Raw genomic sequence first — 19,496 nt, forward strand, 5'->3', positions numbered from 1 at the left:
GTGTTATCAGAATCATAAATTTTACCTTTGATTGATAAAACTTGACAGTACTTTCTTGGAACTTTGCTGGAATATATCTTCTTCCAAACAGATTTGCCAACACCAACACGAGCTTTTCCATAACATCTTGAGAAAAACATTTTGAGCCTACATAAAACAAAGTATTTTGTTAACAAATGTAAAAAAAGTATGTTAACACCATATTTGATGTTTAGATTGAATATTACTTTGTATTTCATTTCATGTAAACTAAAATTTTTGACAAATACAGCAACTAAGGAATGATTCTTCTGCTGGCAGTTTTATGTCTATGCCTTCTTTTTTATTCTTGCTATTCCCACTCTACGTGGGACCTTAGTTATTCTAACCATGAACTGCCTTATCTCCTTGCCTACACTCTTCCCTCTTCAGTCTATGATCAGTTTTCCTAAAGCATTTTATGATCACATCTCTCACCTATTCAACAATCTCCTATTATATCTCAGTGTATCATAAACAGAATCCAATCTCCTCAGCCTAGCAATTAAGGCTTTACAAAATTTAGCCCACGAATAACCTTTCCCTACCTTATCTTTCTGCCATTCATATTTAGATATGGTCAACCTGACTTACTTTCAGTCCATCACAACACATGAGAATTATATTGTAGTGGTTTAAAAGGCACTAAGTTAATAACTTGGGCTCTGGAATCAGACTACTTATATTTGAGTCTTGGCTCTGACACTTACTAAAAATTTGTGACCATGGCAATTTATTTAACTTCTCTGTGACTCAGTTTTCTCATTTACAAAATAGCGATAGCCATGTTATCTACCTTATAAAGTTACCAAACTTTCTATCTCCATGTTTGTAACCACATTCGCTGCCCTTTCCACATATACACATAGTAATAAACACAAACTGCACATCCTGTAACATGAAATTATTTCTCCTTTCACAGAGCCTTTGGGAGGACGGTTTCCTGAGTATCCTTGTTTCACCAAACAATGCATGTTCAGAATATAGTAACTAGAACCATTGTGCAAAATAGAGTATTTCTATCAACTGATGATAGAAGACAAAGTAATGCTGCAAAAGGCAGACTTCACCAGGCATTAGGAAGTCTAAAAATTTTAAATACAAAGTGGGAAACATTTCTCTCAAGGACACTGTTAAAGGGGTCTATTTAATTATAAAAATCAAACACTGATTTAAATGTAATATTATTACACAGGCATTGCAAATGGAATTAACAAAAATTAACCTAATATTGGCAAAAATAAACTTAGGGTGAAGATAAGATTCTAGATTATGCAATTAATATACTATGAGCTATTTAAATAGAGTATACAGTTATATTCAAAGAAAAAAGATTGGGAGAAAATATTCATAAATAATAGCAAATATGTTTAACATAATGCTTTCCTTTTTCTAAGCATATACTAAATTTAATTAAAATAAAATGTTTATGAAAATATTATATATTATTTAATGTGTTCTGAATCCTGGAGTCAAGGAATCACTCAAGTTAATAAGAAGTTGACATTTTAAAATAGGTATCACAAAATATACCTACATATAATCTATATTAGTAGGTATATAAAAGTTTATTTTGCCTAATTTGGTATCTCTAAATTATCTGAATATTACCTTTTATTTTCTTGGTAGAAAAAATATTCCTGAAATGTTAACTTCACTATAGCCTCTATTGCTAATTTTAGTATACGCAAGAAACATTAAGCTTACCTTTATGGGTTGGCTGACAGAGATTATGGAAAAGGCCACTTACAAGAAAACTGACAAAAACAAGATTAGAAGGCTCGTGATAATGCAAATGTGATACAAGTCCAGCAAAACCCATCGGATTACCTTCTTGATCTAGATAGCCCTAAAAAACAAATATAATCTATTAGTTTGACTCAATTCACCATTTTTATTAGTCAATAAGTAATGCATCAAGTGCCAGTTTAAAATAGTAATTAATCTATACTAATAAAAGGGTAATATGCTAATTAGACCGAATAGACCGGACATCTTCCAGATGTCATTCCAGACGTCCTTCCTGACAAAGCTGGGGCCCAGCCTGGGGTAAGCCGCCCATGGTCCCAGGTGCCAGAGGAAAGCCAGTACCGGCAGCCGGGGGAAGGAAGGCCTACTCTTGCACCCATTTTCGTGCATCGGGCCTCTAGTGCTAATATAAAAGAGATTGATAATCATTACCTGGCCCAGTGTTGATAATTATATAAATTAGAAGTAATGTTAATCATTGGATATAACATTCTAAAGACTACAATTAGTTCATCATGATAAGAAATAGAGATTTTAGCAATCTTATTTCACAAAAAGAAGTACAATCATACCTCTTTCACCAGAAACTGCAAGGAAAATAAGAAGTAAAGTTTTAACATCTCCATGGTTTTGGGCTGTTTGAAGGACAGCAATGAATGCTTTAGTACTGACAGCACCTTTAAAGAAGAATACTTGAAGTCACACCATGTTGGTGATACAAGATACATTTTTAAATAATATAGGTGTAACATAATTTTTTAAATTGTTCTGTATATTATGATGTTTTAACATCTTAAAAAACCATCCTGGCTGGGGAAAGACCAATCCTCCCAGGTCTAGTAATACATAAAGATAACCACTTGCCTAAAAGCATGCCTATCCTATGCAAACCAACCACACTCAACTTTATACCCACCTACTCCCTTGCCTAACTCACACACCAAGCCAATATTCCTCCTGCCCTAAATCACCCCAGAGCCAGAGCCAGAGACCAGGCAGTTAGAGGTCACCACATAGCCCAAAGCCTTCGGAATTATTCAAATTAGTAAATCCTAAACTGTTTACTCTGACTTGTCTTGCCTTTCCTGTGGGAACTCACATAAAGGCAGTGGCCTAAGCCTGCCCCCTGCTCCTGTCTTCTGCCTCCTGGACCACCCTGGTGTGTTCTGCATGTAGTCTGGGATGGCATGCTATGCCTCCTGTGGCTAGGACCTATAAGAATAATACTTTGTTTCTCTGAGCCTCTCCTTTGCCTCCTGTTGTGGCCTTGTTGGCAAAGGTAGTGAGGTAGGTATTAAAGGAAAAGGGGACAAAACTGGCTAAGCCTGATTAACTGAAGCTACAGCTTCACATACACCCCAGGGGACAGGCGCATCCTTGGCCAAAGTCCCAAGCAGGCAGAAAGATTGTCTTTCCAATCTCCCCAGGGAACAACTGGATTACAGAGGGGGAGGGATAACAGTAAGGGGGAAATTCCTTGGCTGGGCGCATGTACAGTAGAAGCCAGATGATGAAGCAGAACTTTGAGGCATGCGCAGTAGGAGCCACAGTGGAGACAATAAAGGGGAGGGGTCTAGCCTGGGAAAAGGATCGGATGGGATAAGGCCAGGAAACCCAACAAGATTCAGGAAAGGGACTGGATAGAGGGAGGGCCCAGCACAGCTCCAGGAAACAGGCTGGATAGTTTGAAAGACAGCCTGCTTGTTTCCGAAACCCAGAAAATATATAGAAGATCAGCAAGGACCTCGGGGCAGCTGCTACTAGAGCCTGCCTGCCCTCTGCATTCCCCGGGGCATATTATTTTTCACCCCAATAAGTCTTGCCACTGTGCTTGAACTTTCACACCTGTGTTGCTGAAATTCTTTTCTCTGACATCTCAAGAGCCCATTTCCTCTGGCAATCGCCTCACCTGATTGACCACCACATAAAAGAATATAAAATATGATAGACATTACCCATATCTATTATAGCACATATGCCAGCACTATATAGGATTCAATTAGATTTCATATTACTTGTTTTACCATGTTCTTAGATGGCAGATCTATCCTTTAACAAACAGAACATATAAAACAGAATAATCAGAAATGAATGATACTGCCAAATAATCTGGTAATAAATGCAAAGTAAGTTTAAAAGCTTATAGCTCTTGGATTGTTCTGGAAGAAAATAAGTACCATATTATTCCATGTCCTACAATATTGTACAATATACAGAGCAGACAGGGTCCTGTGGGAACCCTAATCAGTCAGTGTATGCCAGATGTTCAAGGCCACTCTGAGTGTGGGAATCCTAATCAGTGTGTTCAAGGCTAATTTTCTATATGCAGCTACAAAAGCAGGGATGCAGCAAGCTATACACTGCACAGGCATGACTTTCTATAGCCCAAATACTGAGGTCACTATTAGGCATAAAGCTTCTTTTGTTTGAGCTTATTTGAGCTTGTATATAAGTTGCCACTGACCAGCCTGTGGTTGGCTCCTATATAGCTCTTATGTTGGGGGCTTCATTGTAAAGAAGATGTATCACTGACTAGCCAAGGTGAGGTTGTTTTGCTAGGATGGTTCCTATGCTTGCTACTGTATTAGCAAGGATTGCTTTGTGTTTGCTATTGTGTTAGCAAGAACTGCTTTTTAAAAAAATTTTAAATATATTTTTATTGATTTCAGAGAGGAAGGGAAAGGGAGAGAGAGATAGAAACATCAATGATGAGAAAATCATTGATCGGCTGCCTCCTACATGCCCCTACTAGGGATCGAGCCCACAACCCAAGAATGTGCCCTTGATCAGAATTGAACCTAGGACCCTTCAGTCCACAAGCTGATGCTCTATCCACTGAACCAAACCAGCTAGGGCAAGAAGTGCTTTGTTAAATGGCTCCTTAGCAGCAATGGCTACTTGGGCTGCAATAAAGATGCTCTTATACGCCTATAACTTCTCATGTCTTCTCCGTCTTCTAAGACCCAACATCTAAAGAGGTACAGCCCTTGGCAGAGGAACTCAGACCCAACAGGTCCCTTTCACAATGCATATTCACAAAGATGAAAATAAGATTATTTCATTATGAATTTTAAATCTCTCATTCTGGGATTAGACAGAAAATATTTATCTGAAAAATAAAACCTTCAGGAAAATTTGTAACCTTGTTCTGAAGTTCAATTTAATATAAATATAAAATAGTGTTAAAAATCAAATACCAAAAAAAAAACCCATCCAAAAGATGCACACCTATGCCTAGAAAAATGACTTTAAGATGACCAAAATGATAATGTAATTGTCTTTGAACAGAGGAACTAGGTATGGGTATAGTTTTCTTCTATCAACTTTCTAGATTATCCAAATATTATTGGATGAATTTGGGCTACTTTTTTATGAAAAATAGACTTTTACTATAAAATATGCATAAAAAATATTTTTGTTCCTAATGGTGAAAACAGGAATTTAACCCAGATCTTTTTAAATCCATAGTCAGCACCTTTAACTACTATAGAACAATGACTATCACACATGGAAACCATAATCTCGGGTGATGCCAAATGCCCATCCAGCTACAAATTCTACGATTGATACAGGAGACAAACAAAACTCATAGACCCTCCACTTCCAATTCTTTATTATTCAGTATAGTACAAAGCATTGAAGGCTGATGGAACTGCAAGTTATTGCTACAGTACCTTTGCCTGGGCATCCTCTGGGTCATCTCCCCTTGAAGCCAAGATCATGAGTCGCAGCACCATGGTTATGCTGAAGGGAAACTGTCCTCTCAGCTCAGGAACATTGGATTTTATGAGTTTTTGTATTTTGGGGAACGGAATATCAAAGAAATATACATCTCCCAGCAGGTCCTGACCTCGTCTTCCAGCACGTCCGGACATCTGGAAACAGGGAGAATAACAGTGTAAGATTTACCTACATGCTCTTAACATCACTTTTAGAAGCCAGCCTTTACATTGGGTTGGAACGAGGAAATTGTGCCTATGTGCCACCATTAAATTACTTCACGTAAAATCCAATTATGTAGCCCTTAGGAAATTTAACAAGGCTGGGACAGAGCTGAAAATCAGACGTTTGTCATTATTATGCACTTAATTTCATGCCAAAAACTGTGCTAGATATTTGTATAATCTATAGAAGAAACAAGCAAGCAAGCAAGCAAAAAAACAAACAAACAAAACAAAGAAACCAAGAAGACCAGACCCTCATTTCAAGTTTATTTACATCTTAACTTATACCAGTTCTCTCACCTCCCATCTCCTCCTCCCTCATCCTCTTCTCTCTCACTCTCTCTCTCTCGCAGACAAGTGTACTGAGTTACAAACCACCATAAAAATTGTGCACAAGTTGAGGAAATACACGAGTGAGGTAAAATTCTGAAACACTACTTGTAAAAGGCAAGTTAAGAACAAACTCTTCACAGAAGTTATATGAGTTCTGGGTTTTAAGTGCTTAGAATGTGTACTGTTTTTATACAAACCACACAACTATATGAGGTAAATCGAATCATTATCCCCATATTACAATGCAGAAACCGGGACATGGGAATATCAGAAACTTGCCCATAGTCAAATACCCAGGACATCCTTTAAATGATCCAGGATTCAAACCCTGACATTTTAACTACCAAATTCATTATCTGAAATATCATAACACCTTGGCTCAGGAGTCCTAAATATGAGGTTCCCAAAGTTGATATGGGAGGAGAGTTCATGCACAGCTTAGAAGCAGGGGGAGAAATAAAAAGAATAGGGGTTATTACATTAGGAGGGGGTGGACAAGGTTCTATAAGGGATAAGAAGTATTTAGAGCACAGTGAGTGCGGCTCATTGGTTGAGTGTCAACATATAAACCAGAAGGTTCAATTCCCAGAGCACATGCCTGGGTTGCAGGCTTGATTCCCAGTGGGGGGGGTGTGCAGGAGACAACAGATCAATGATTCTTTCTCATCATTGCTGCTTCTATCTCTCTCTCCTTCTCCTTTCCTCTCTGAAATCAACCAATCAATAAGTAAATCAATATATATTTTTAAAAGAAGTGTTTAGCAGAGGTTCTCAACCTGTGGGTCGCGACCCCTTTGGCAGTCAAATGACCCTTTCACAGGGGTTGCCTAAGACCATCCTGCATATCATATATTTACATTACGATTCATAACAGTAGCAACATTACAGTTATGAAGTAGCAACGAAAATAATTTTATGGTTGGGTCACATGAGGAACTGTATTTAAAGGGCCAGAAGGTTGAGAACCACTGGTTTAGAGAGAAAGGTAGGGGGGTCACTTTGATAAAATCTTGAATGTTGGCTGATATACCTAAATTTGATGCCTCCAGCAAAAATATTCATCAAATGTTCCTGAGCCAGGAAACCACATGAGCCAGGAAACCACATGAAGACAAACTATGCCACAAACAGAAGTGAAATTCAAGAAAATTGTTTTAATACTACAGGGCCAAGAATGTCTGATGAAAGGTAGTGGAAAATAAACTGCCCAGCAAAAATTCAATGCCACTATCTTAGACTAATGAAAGGGGTTTTCCAATAGATCATGTATCAGCAGCAAAAAGGAAAGCATTAAAGAAAGATCCACAGAACAATGTCATGTGCACAGGGAATGAACAAGGGAATGCTCACAGACACTTTCAGTGTGTATCTTCCCTAGAAATCACTTCATTTAAATTCTTGCAAATCTATGGAACAGTAATTATTATTCCTATTCTGGAGATAAGAAGGATCCGGCAGTTTGCATATCTCACCTGAGGTCACATGTCTGAATAGTGATGGTCACATAGCCTCCAACTCATGAGCTTTACATTATACCACAGCTAAAAATGCCAGGCAAGCATGACTCAACATCAAGGTGTGCTAGCCCATAAATTGCAGCATGTTGGTAAACTATAGGCTCATATTTTCTTTATTTTATGGCCATATTTTAGTAATGCAATAGAGAATTAATGCAGATCACAATACCTGTCTGTAATTTAAAGCATCCAGATAGATTGAGTTTTGAGCAAAAACCACAGATTTACAAGGCATATTGATTCCTAAAGCAAGTGTCCCGGTAGCTGTCACTACCTAGAAAGAGAACAAAGCAATTACCTTATAAAATAAGATTTCTATAAAATGTCATATAGTTACTGAATTTTGAACTTCGATTAAACCATAGTGGTACTCTTGCTCTTCCACAAACACATCAAGCACATTCCCAGTTCAGGGCCATCATACCAGTCACTCTTTGCTGGGCACATAATATTCTTTTCCAAATAGTCTTTTATCTGGTTATTCCATTCTCTGCTCAAACAGCAAAAAGAAATGTATGGCCTACCATATTCAAAATAACCACCCCTGTCATCATTATTTCTCTCCCTGTCCTACAGTATTTCTCTTCATAGCATCAATCATTACTTCGAGTAATATTATTTGTTTACTTTGCCTGTGCCAGACCCCAAGCCCCATTCAGCATTGTTTCCCCACACTGAGCACCTGGCGCATGAGAAGTGTTCAGTAAATATTTTTTAACAAATGATTAGAATAGAAAGGGAATTTCCCTGTGAGAACGTAATAATATTTTTACAAACCCTGGGCAATTGCTTACTTCATCACTACAATTTATTTGTGAAGGTTATTTCTATGTGTTAACATATCTATACTAATAAAAGGGTAATAAGATAATTAGACCAGATCAACTGGACATCTTCTGGACGTCCAACTTCCTTCTGGACAAAGCCACAGTGGCAGGGGCCGAGGCAGAGGCGGGGATCAGGCCGGCAGGGGAGCAAGCAGTTAGGGGCGATCAGGCTGGTGTGGGGAAGTAAACAGTTAGGGGTGAGATCAGGCCAGCACAGGGGAGCAAGCAGTTAGGGGTGAGATCAGGTTGGCGTGAGGGAAAGCTGTTGGGGGGAATCAGGCCAGCAGGGGAGGGCAGTTGGGGGTGATCAGGCCAGCAGGGGAGGGCATTTGGGGGCAATTAGGCCGGCAGTGGAGGGCAGTTAGGCGGCGATCAGGCAGGCAGGCAGAGGTGGTTTGGGGCAATCAGGCAGGCAGGCAGGTGAGCGGTTAGGAGCCAGCGGTCCCGGATTGTGAGAGGGATGTCCGACTGCTGGTTTAGGCCCAAACCTGCCGGGGCCTAAACCAGCAGTTGGACATCCCCCAAGGGGTCCCAGATTGGAGAGTGGTGCAGGCCTGGCTGAGGGTCTCTCTCCCCCACTCTATCCTACTCCTCCCATGGTTCACTGGGCCTCTAGTCTAAATAATAAGAGCAAAATAAAGTTCCATTTCTTCCCTGAATTGCCAAGACAACTGACCAGAAAAGGAGTAGGGAAAACTTTAAAGTTTACTACATGATCCACTTTGGCTTATTTTTTTCATATTTTGCTGGATATTTCTAATTTCCCTCTCTTTCTCTTTATATTGATTATCATATATGTGCCATGGTTAATGTTAATTGTTCTGTATATGAGGTAATTTTCTCTATTCTGTAACAGAGATTTATACATCTGTCAAAATGCAACAAAGTATTTAATAATAATGAAAATGAAAAAGGTAGGAACATTACATTTAGAATATACTAGAATAAATGCCTTTTAAAAATGTGTTCTTTGTAACAAAGCTATCACTATTGCCATGTCACTTTTCTATCATGATCTATCAACTACTATTTAACAGGTACTATTTTAGACACAGGATATGCTGATTCAAATAGGTGTGCCTCTCCCCCTCAATTCATAATGATGCAGAAGAGTGTGTCCCATTATTGACTTTTAAAATAAATAACTTGTTATTATTTAAGAGAAAAGCTAAGCAAAGTTGTTAATGATCTATTCTGAGCTTTTTTTCCAGACTACAGATGTACCCTTTAATTATGGTGTCAGATTTTCCTCACATTTATTTATTAAAATTAAAATATACCCAGAGTAGGAAAATCAATCTCAAACTCAATCTTTCTTTCTCTAATACTCCTCTTTCTCAACACATACACACACAATGCACATCCTACAAAAAATTTAATATGGATAACTTGAAAAGGGTCTATTTTAAAATAGTATTAAAGACTTAAATTACTAGGTAATTTTATAAACCCTCTTTGTGAATTTATCCAGACTATCCCCATGCGTTTCATGGGACATAAATAAAACATAACAATGGTTTGGTTACGAGCTATTTCAGGAAATCCTCCTCTTGTCCACTGTCAGTGATAAGAGAGCATTTAGGAGTGACACATCTAAGAACTCTGCCAAGATATGCCGTGGGCCGTGAGGAAGCGATACATTCTTGCTCTTCTTTTAGCTATTTTGAGAAAAGATCTGATTAAAGTGCCATCAAAAATGTTGTCCAAGCCCATGAGAGAATGTCTATAGCTAAAATTATATGAACAGCTGACAAAATTCCCTAGATACTATGAAAGAAAAAGCAAAGCGTTGTTCTAAGATCAGCATAGGTAATATTTGGAAGTGTCTTTTTAGGGACTGTTTTAATTTTACGAGAGATAATAAACTGAATGATACATTTCAAACCCTCTCTCTCAATTAAATGAGATGGGAAATATGGTTATTCAGTTTTATGTAGGCACAGCTTCAAATGTTAGAATGAAAATATTTACTTACCCTAATAAATCCTTTCCGAAAAAGAATTTCAACTAACTGTTTCTCCTTGGCAAACAAACATCTGTGATGATACCCGATACCCCTTTCTGCCAAAGCCTTCAGTTCTGCACCTTTCCTTAAGAATTTTACTCGATTAAACACCATCTGCAAAAGCTGAAAGAAGCAAGAGTTTTAAGGATTTTGATCATTTTTATCTACTTTTAATTTTAAATCAATAAAAAGTATTTAAGTGAAAATAGCAGGCACAGTATGCCATAATTTGGCTACATGAGGCAACTGTTTGAAATTGACTGAACGTGAGTACAAAGAACATTTTACAGCAGCCACATTAACTACAGGAAACACTTCCAAATCTTTGAGCAGAAAATCTTGCACTGTTTCACCACCACCCCACTTCCCTACCACTTCAGAGGTGGGAAGTACTGACAAAGCAGTAGATAAAAGACCCAGAGGATGTGTCCTGCCTGAGGGAGGTCAGCTCTCTAGTGGAGCTGTAGGAGTTCCCAGGGAAGGGGGTGGGGGAAGAGAGAGAGAGAGAGATCCAAAAAGAGCAGGTTCCTTACCCTATATGGTCTGGGAATGTTTACTTGTCCTTGTAAATTGGTCACAAATGATCTTAAAAATATTTATGCCCTAAGGAGGAAATCCACTTGTGCACAGAGTAATATGTACAAAGATAAACACTGCTTATGAGGAAAAAAAGAAAAAGAATCCCTAAGGCACTTTAGCTATAGTCAGCAATCCATACAGTAGAATATCAAGGATCTATAGAAAATGATGATGTAAATACTTGGTTCTTAAAAAGGGAGAAACCATGTAGTTTACAGAAGAATGTATACAATGGAATGGATATATATATATATATATATATATATATATATACTGTGTATATATCCATACTTTGTGTATGTATTCATGTGCGTGTGTGTGGTGGGGGGAGGGCACAAATAAAATATACAAAAGGTTCATCTAGAAGGGTAATGATTACTTCTGATTGATGGCATTACTACTAATTTGTATTTTCAAACTTGTCTACCATAGGCATCAATTATTTTATTTAGAAAAACATTTTAAAAAAGAAATGGCATACTACTTGTAGATATTCTAATGCTTTTCTTGGTGGAATGTTTTGACTATAATATAAAAAGCCTCTGATTTTGAGAGATTCTGTGTACACTGCATAAAGTATACTGGACCACAGGTGCCCAAATTTTCAACGAGGCATGTGAGACTCAAGTCCAGAATTCAAGCTGCGAAAAACAGTATCACAGAAACAAATAATGAAAAGGCAGGCACTCTCACGGGTTAATGATTAACAAGCAAGAAATAATCTATAAATCCTTCTTAGACCTTTTTTCGGCAGAGCCCTTAAGAATCATGGGTGGCCAAGAGGTCATAGACAGAGATGTCTAACCTGGTAGGGATTTCTCTTCGTTTTTACTTTCCATGCTATCACTGAGAACTATGAACTGATGTGAAATCATTCCCTGAAGCACCGTTTCATTGGGAGTGCTCACCTCGCTGTCCACTGTCTTTCTGTCAGCATAGGTGAACTCCGGAGGGATTTCCAGGTTCTTCTCTAGAATCTTGAGTAGACTGTTATGTTCAGCTTCATGTATTAGGCTTTTATCCATTTTCCTGGGCTTCTTCTGGCTTTTTTCATCTCTGTTCATAAAAATAAATTGTCAGTAATTAGTAGTCAAATGTGACTACTAAAGGAAGCCCAAGACTTCCCAAATCTTCCTTGTAACCCAGATATTCACACATGTGTACATCTGCACTATCCTGACTCAGTCTTCTTCCTCTAATGAACTTCCTCATTGGCCTCTGAAATTTGTTTTCCCTATCAAAAAATTTTATTATGTACCCATATTTTCTCTGTTTCCTTGTTAAAAGGAGTCTTGCCAAATCCACTTCCACCACATGACCTCGCTTCCCCCTTGCTAAAGTGGTTCATCTGCTAAAGTGATGATCATTTTCCTTTTCCTAGCCTTCATAACACTAGGCTTGTGGGTAAAGTAGATGTCCTCCTTGCCAACTGCAGGCCATTCTCCTCCTCTCCTTGTGGTGGCTGCTACAGGTGCTCTGAGTTTGGTTGTTAAGGGCTCTTGGCTTTTCCTTTCCCTGGAGAATTGCCCTCAATTGACAACAGTCTCCTGGAAATTCCTGGGAAGTTACACCTTCTCTTGGAAATGGGGAAGTGGCCCACAGCTAGTAACTGACTGAGAGGAGGTACAAAAGTCAACCACCTTGACCCAAATTGGGGCAATTCTGTCCTGCCCCCAGGTCTCTCTGTTGGACCAGGCTTAGGCAATATTGTAGCAAAACCCGAATCCTTACTTATCCTCTTCATTTTCCATCTTTTGCTTCTCTGACTGTCTTACAGTCCCTCATGAGCACGTAGTTAAATAAATCCCTTACACAGATATACCCATGTCAGAAGGTGCCACTGACAAATCTGACCTATGACCTGTTATCCTTTACTCCAGGGTATTAGCCTTTGAGAGATACCCAGATCACTTATCCTTTCTTAAATGTTTCCATTTGTCTGTTAACTGTGTCTATAAGTCAACTCCAAATAGAAGAAGATGAGCTCACTTGTGTGCTATTATGAAGTGTTCTCACTTCCAGCTAACATTACCCTTACCTCAAGGGAGAATGCCAAGACTATGGAAAGGCCTGCCCCTAATGTGTGTGGAAGGTGGAACAGAGGAATAATGAAAGCCCACATACTGTTGTCTAACTATAAGTTTTAAATCAAGGATATACACTATCAAATAATACATTCCATCCTCCTACCTTGACAAATATAGCTCCATAACATCTTGGAATTTAAAAGGGTAAGAGTGAGCTCCAGGTGGCAGGCCTCCTAAGCTCCACAGACTCACAACTTGATGGGAATGGATGCAGATGGAGGAGGGCCACAGGGGTACTCTCCAAAGCACAGGGTCCAGAGCAAGGCCCCCATTCACCCTCACTACAATGATGTGGCTAAACAAGGTATTAAAACATTCTTGAGATTTTTAGAGTTTGAATTAGTGGTCACTCTTTAACTTGAAATGATGGCTTCTAATGACCTGAAGAAAAGTTGTCTAATCAGAATATCAGTTTCTGAAAAGGCTTATACCTCCTATGCTGTCTCTGTCTGGACTTTTCAGGTCTTAAGCAAGGAAGAAGGAAGACTACTGAGTGTGAGATAATTTAATCAAGTTGATATTAGCAAGATCATTTGTTAGCTAGATTGGAGAGCGGTGAACCTTAAGGCTCTGGGGCCCAAAAACAGACCTCTGCAAGGAAGACATGATGGGCATCTAAACCAGGCAGTGACTAAAGATGGAGAGGATCATGAAGAGAATAAATATTTTGGACTAGAGTTGTCAGAATTAGACACCAAGAACAAAAAAAGAGGAGTCAAAGGAGAAAATTCTACCAAGCATAAAACTGGCATTTTAATCCATTCTCAAGCTCAGTCTATGTCACTTATGTGATTGTGATGGTATATCAGTGACACTTCTATGATGTGGCCCACAGCAATGTGGGTAGACTTTGTTTAAGGCTTCTTAAGGCTGGCTGAGAGTGAGGTATCAAAGATGTGCTTATTTTGAGAAATGATTATGCCAGGTATATGGTCTAACAATTCTAGGCTGTGGTCCTGCCTGTCCCAAGCCCTAAATAAGACTGATCGACGCCCCTTAGAAATATATAATTACTGCCACTTATCTTTACCCTATTCTCTCACCCAAATTTACCTAATTTGCAAACATGCCCCAATAACTACAACTTATTTGTAACACATTCAATGTATGTTTCCTAATGGGAATTGTGAAGTATTTCCACCTTTAAACCACCACTTTGCTTAGTTAAATACTTACATTATCTTTTGTTTTTCAATAGATTTTTTAATTTTTCGAAGTTTGTTAGCCATGTCATAGGCTTCTTTATCAGCGTTGGGAGGCCTTTCTCTCTCTTGCTTCTCCTCCAAAAAAGTGCAGACACTTCTAGCACACTTCTCTACAGCTCCTAACTTGAATCTGGAAGCAAATGAAAAGAAAGCTTGCCTTGAAAATAGTACTGTAAATACAATGCAGTCATATTTCCACCTACTGCTACCATCCTGACATATATCTATTGAGTTTTTAATATCCATCTTTATCAGTTTTATCCTGAATAGGCACACAAGGTGTTCTGGATGAGCAGACTCCTTAGTAATTACCTTATAATACATAAGAAGTTCCCCTCTGTTCCCTCCTGAGGCAACAGCAATGAGAGCCCATGGATATTTTCCCTGTCCAGTAGGGAAGGGACAGAAGACAATGAATTCATTCTCATTCTCTCTCTCTCTCTCTCTCTCTCTCTCTCTCTCTCTCTCTCTCTCTCTCCATATATATATAAATATACAGAAGAGAAATGCCTCCTCCCCTCATGAAAAGTTTGCTCTTTTATTTATTTTTATTGTTGTTGTAGTTGTTCTTGTGTTTAATTGCACTTATCTTTATGTCTGTCCATAACAGACTCAAAGACCTCTACTATTGAATGAATAAGTAAATAAATAAACAGATAGATAGATAAATAATATATATATATACATATATATATATATATATATATGTATATATATATTTCTTTTTAAAGGAGAGGGAGAGAGAGATAGAGACATCAATGATGAGAGAGAATCATTGATCGGCTGCCTCCTGCCCACCCCCACTGGTGATGAAGCCCGCAACCCAAGCATGTGCTCTGACCGGGAATCAAATCTTGACCTCATTGTTTATAGGTTGACGCTCAACCGCTGAGCCAAGCCAGCCAGGCAGTACATATTTTTAAGTTCAGATTTTGTGATGGCCAATTTTTTTGTGAACTTTAGTGCATTCTTTTTCCCCCACCAGTTTTATTGAGCTACAATTGACATACAACAGACTTCCTGGCACTTTGGTATTTAAACTAGTCTAGTCCCCTTGTAGCCATTTGGCCCATTCAGGCCTGAACAATTAACTAGGCAAATGCTACAGACCAAATTTTCCTGGTACGTGAAGAGCAAAATGTTTCTAGAGAAAGTAAAATCAAACATTCTTTATCTTCATACCACATACATTGCTCTGTACCAGGAAGCTAGGGCTTTTGACAAGAAGACTGAAACATCCACTTAAGTTCTATTACCCTATAATGCTTTATTAGTAAAATGCAGTAAATGCTATAATACTTTATTAGAAAAATGCCCGAAAGTAGCCAATAGACACAATCACTATACTCCATTATACTAACTATGGCTCATCACAGTTTGGGTCTACACAATAAAGTTTCTCCAATATAATTTGTAAGGCAAAGGGCTTTTCTAAAGTGTTTACAGAAATAGCATGAAGAGAAAATGATAGCTAGTAGAGAGTAAATAAATTGACATGCTGGTGAAAGAAGGATTAAGAAAGTGCCTGGCTGATGTGGTTTAGTGGTAGAGCATCAGCCTACACTCTGAAGGGTCTCGGGATTCCCGGTCAAGGGCAGGTACCTGGGTTGCATGTTCATTCCTGGCCTTAGTTGGGGTGCCGGTGGGAGGCAACCAATCCATGTATTTCTCTCACATCGATGTTTCTCTCTATATCTCTCTTCCCCTCCCTCCCTTCCACTGTCTCTAAAAATCAATGGAAAAAATACCCGTGGGCAAGGATTAACAAAAAAAAAGTTAAAAGAGAAAGTAGCATTTCATGCTACATGGCAAGAAATGTCATGTAGTAGACAAAATAATAAATACAGTCAACACCATACTTACTATTGCCAGACACTATTCTCAATGTCTTAAGTATATTAATTCATTTAGTATAATACATCTCTATGAGGAAGGCACTATGAAGATCCCTATTTTGCAGATGAGAAAATGGAGATATAAAGAGATTAAGTGACCTGCTCAAAATCTCACAGCTTGTATGGCAGAGTCCTGCCTCCAAGCCAATGTTCTTAATCTTTACATTATGGTGCTTCTCTTTTGACATGAATATAAGTTACCTATTCTGTATTAAGAAATGTAATTTTCATCATAGTACCTCATGTATTAAAATGGATCACTTGGCCCTGACAGGTTTGGCTCAGTGGATAGAGCGTCGGCCTGCGGACTGAAAGGTCCCAGGTTCGATTTCGATCAAGGGCATGTACCTTGGTTGTGGGCATATCCCCAGTAGGAGGTGTGCAGGAGGCAGCTGATCGATGTTTCTCTCTCATCAATTTTTCTAACTGTCTATCCCTCTCCCTTCCTCTCTGTAAAAAATCAATAAAATATATTTTTAAAAAATAAAATTAAATAAAATGGATCACTTGAAAATAACATTTCCTCTTAAATCTCTCTGATAACCTATACAGAACAAATGTCTAGAGACTGGGCCTTAGCCAATAACAGGTAGTACTATACTAAGTGATTTCATAATTTATTTTTATTTAATTCTTACCCTGACCCTATTATTTTTATCATCTTTCCTCATTTTGCAAATGAGGAAACTAAGGCTAAACACCATTAAGAAGCTGTCTAGAAGTGACAGAGCTACCAGGGAGCAGAGAAGTCGTCTCCAGACTTGGGCCTGACCTTGAAGAATGTGCTTCTAAGCACAGGCTAATACAGTCACTAAACACTAACCAGGGTCCATGCATTTTTCCCCGAGACCAGATTGGAAAAGGTTGACAAGGATGCTATTATTTGAAAATCTCCATGAGGTACAGATTGAGCTCTGACAAAGCCTCAAATTTGTTGATGAGCCGGGGCTTTTTAGGACTAAATACAACTGTATAAGACCAAGGATTTGTACAGTATGCCTTGTAGAGAACCCAAACTTCCATAAAGATATGCCAAAACTCAGCAACTCAAGCAGAATTAAACATCTGATGTTTTTGTGAAATACTGTACTTTCAAATATTTTAATTTTGTATATCTATATAAAAAATGAATCCAGTTATTTTTGGCAATTAGACCTTCAGAAATATCCCAGAGGTACTAAATCAGGTTTGTTTCTAACTAAAACCTGTAACCATGCTTGAAAATAAAGGTGAGCTGTATAATTTCTTGGTGGTTCAAAATTTTCTTTTTCTTGTCTCAACAACAAAGGTAAATGAACAATGTTATTGCATTATCCAAACACAGCCATATATTCAATTAACAACATTATTTTAAATAAACATCACCAATGATGATTCATTACTATTTGTCTCTTTATGTGTGAACAAATGTCATTAAACTGCCACCTGAGCAAGATTCTGTGGCCTTATTTATATATAGCTTCCATGTCTTAAAGTAGTTTGAAACTGTCAAAAGTATTTTAAAATATTCCATTTTGATCCCAAAATGAATAGATCTACAAATCTAGGATATAGTATTATTCATTTAATGAATTATACTTTGGTATAAGTTATACTTGATCAAAACTGGATGATTACATTCAATGTTAAGCTGTTTCATGTCTATAGGAATATAAAATTTATCAAGGTATCAATGCCTGTAAGTTATAGTTCTCATAATTATAAATTAAAATAATAAAATATCCCACCAATAAATATTCTAGCTTATTGTAAAAATACTTTAATTTTATGTGGGATGCTTGCACACATAAACATTCAATTTGTTTTTCAAAGTCCCTAAGAGTTTACTAAATCTACATATTTACTGAACCTAGGCATTTAACAAGACTTAGATAAAAATACAAGAGTAAAAAAAAAAACCAAAACAAGAAATGGAGAAGGGAATTAAATAAAGAAGGTAATTTTTAATAACACAAGTGAAAATATTTTGTTAAGAATTAGATTAGAGCCCGGCTAGCATGGCTCAGTGGTTGAGCATCCAACTATGAACCAGAAGGTCACGTTTTGATTCCCAGTCAAGGCACCTGGGGTGCTGGCTCACTACCAGTGTGGGGCATGCAGGAAGCAGCCGATTGATGATTCTCTCCCAACATCTCTCTCTCTCTCTCTCTCTCTCTCTCTCTCTTCTCTTCTCTCTCTCTCTCTCTCTCTCTCTCTCTCTCTCTCTCTCTCTCTCTCTCTCTCTCTCTTTCCCCTCTTCCTCTCTGAAATCAATTTTAAAAAATTAGACTAGAAAGGTATATTTTTAAATTCACTCTTAGAACAAATGGGCACCAAAAATACTAATGAATACTATATTACAATAGTAAAGTTAGTAAAACTTTCCTCAATTTAAAGTAATGAGTATAATACAAATTACAAATAAAAGCAATTTGATTTAAATGACTAATGCCCAATAAATTTAATTTAAAAATAAAATTAAAATAAATTACTTACAAAAAAATTAGTGCTGGTAACTTCTCCATTTTCCTAAGCTTTTCAACGAGAAGTGGGAACATTTGTATCATGTTTTCTGAACTAGAAACTGGTTTGGGACTAAGATTCCTCAGGACCTGTTTGGCCTGCAGTAATAAAAAAAGAATTTATTTGTTTTAAGTTCTGAAGAATAAAGAAAGAAATTTTTACTTTTGACTAAAATATTTTCATTGTTGTTTAATCTATGTTGCTATGATCTTTAAAGTAATATATGATGCAATATAAAATGCAATTTTTTAGCAAAATAAATCAGTTTTGTAAGTAATACTGATTTCACTATGGCAGGAGGTAGGGTGAACGTGTTTTTCTCCATGTCATGTAGAAAAATTATTTCCAAATACATTTTAAAGATTTGTAATGACAAAATATGCAGAAAAAAATATAAGTAAACTAGAGGCCTGGTGAATGAAATTCGTGTATGTGTGTGTGTGTGTCCCTCAGCTCAGCCTGCATCCTCTCCAATCTGGGACCCATTGAGGGATGTCCAACTGCCTGTTTATGCCCAATCCCACAATCCAGGGCTGCTGGCTCCCAACCGCTTGCTTGCCTGCCTCCCTGATTGCCCCTAACCACTTCTGCCTGCCAGCCTGATCACCCCCAACCACTCCTCTGCCAGCCTAATCAATGCCTAACTGCTCCCCTGCTGGCCCTATTGCCCCTAACTGCCCTCCCCTGCTGGCCTGGTCCCCCCCAACTGCCCTCCCCTGTAGGCCTGGTTCCCCCCAACTGTCCTCGCCTGCCTCCCTGATTGCCCCTAACCACTTCTGCCTGCCAGCCTGATCACCCCCAACCACTCCTCTGCCAGCCTGATCAACGCCTAACT

General features: G+C 38.1%; 1 protein-coding gene across 1 annotated transcript in view; it reads right to left on the reverse strand.

Annotated features, from left to right (window-relative positions):
- The window catches only part of LOC102417647 (DExD/H-box helicase 60), an 88,860-nt gene that overhangs the window by 19,404 nt on the left and 49,960 nt on the right, over positions 1 to 19,496 (reverse strand). The window contains exons 23-31 of the mRNA XM_023755545.1: positions 18,635 to 18,759; positions 14,236 to 14,394; positions 11,881 to 12,028; positions 10,364 to 10,516; positions 7,731 to 7,835; positions 5,442 to 5,642; positions 2,340 to 2,444; positions 1,726 to 1,867; positions 26 to 147 (exon numbers count right to left, since the gene is read on the reverse strand). Of these exons, the coding sequence (XP_023611313.1) occupies positions 26 to 147; positions 1,726 to 1,867; positions 2,340 to 2,444; positions 5,442 to 5,642; positions 7,731 to 7,835; positions 10,364 to 10,516; positions 11,881 to 12,028; positions 14,236 to 14,394; positions 18,635 to 18,759 (1,260 nt within the window). The remainder of the gene's footprint in view (positions 1 to 25; positions 148 to 1,725; positions 1,868 to 2,339; positions 2,445 to 5,441; positions 5,643 to 7,730; positions 7,836 to 10,363; positions 10,517 to 11,880; positions 12,029 to 14,235; positions 14,395 to 18,634; positions 18,760 to 19,496) is intronic.

Source organism: Myotis lucifugus, unplaced genomic scaffold (assembly GCF_000147115.1).
Source record: "Myotis lucifugus unplaced genomic scaffold, Myoluc2.0 scaffold_1, whole genome shotgun sequence".
Taxonomy (NCBI): domain Eukaryota; kingdom Metazoa; phylum Chordata; class Mammalia; order Chiroptera; family Vespertilionidae; genus Myotis; species Myotis lucifugus.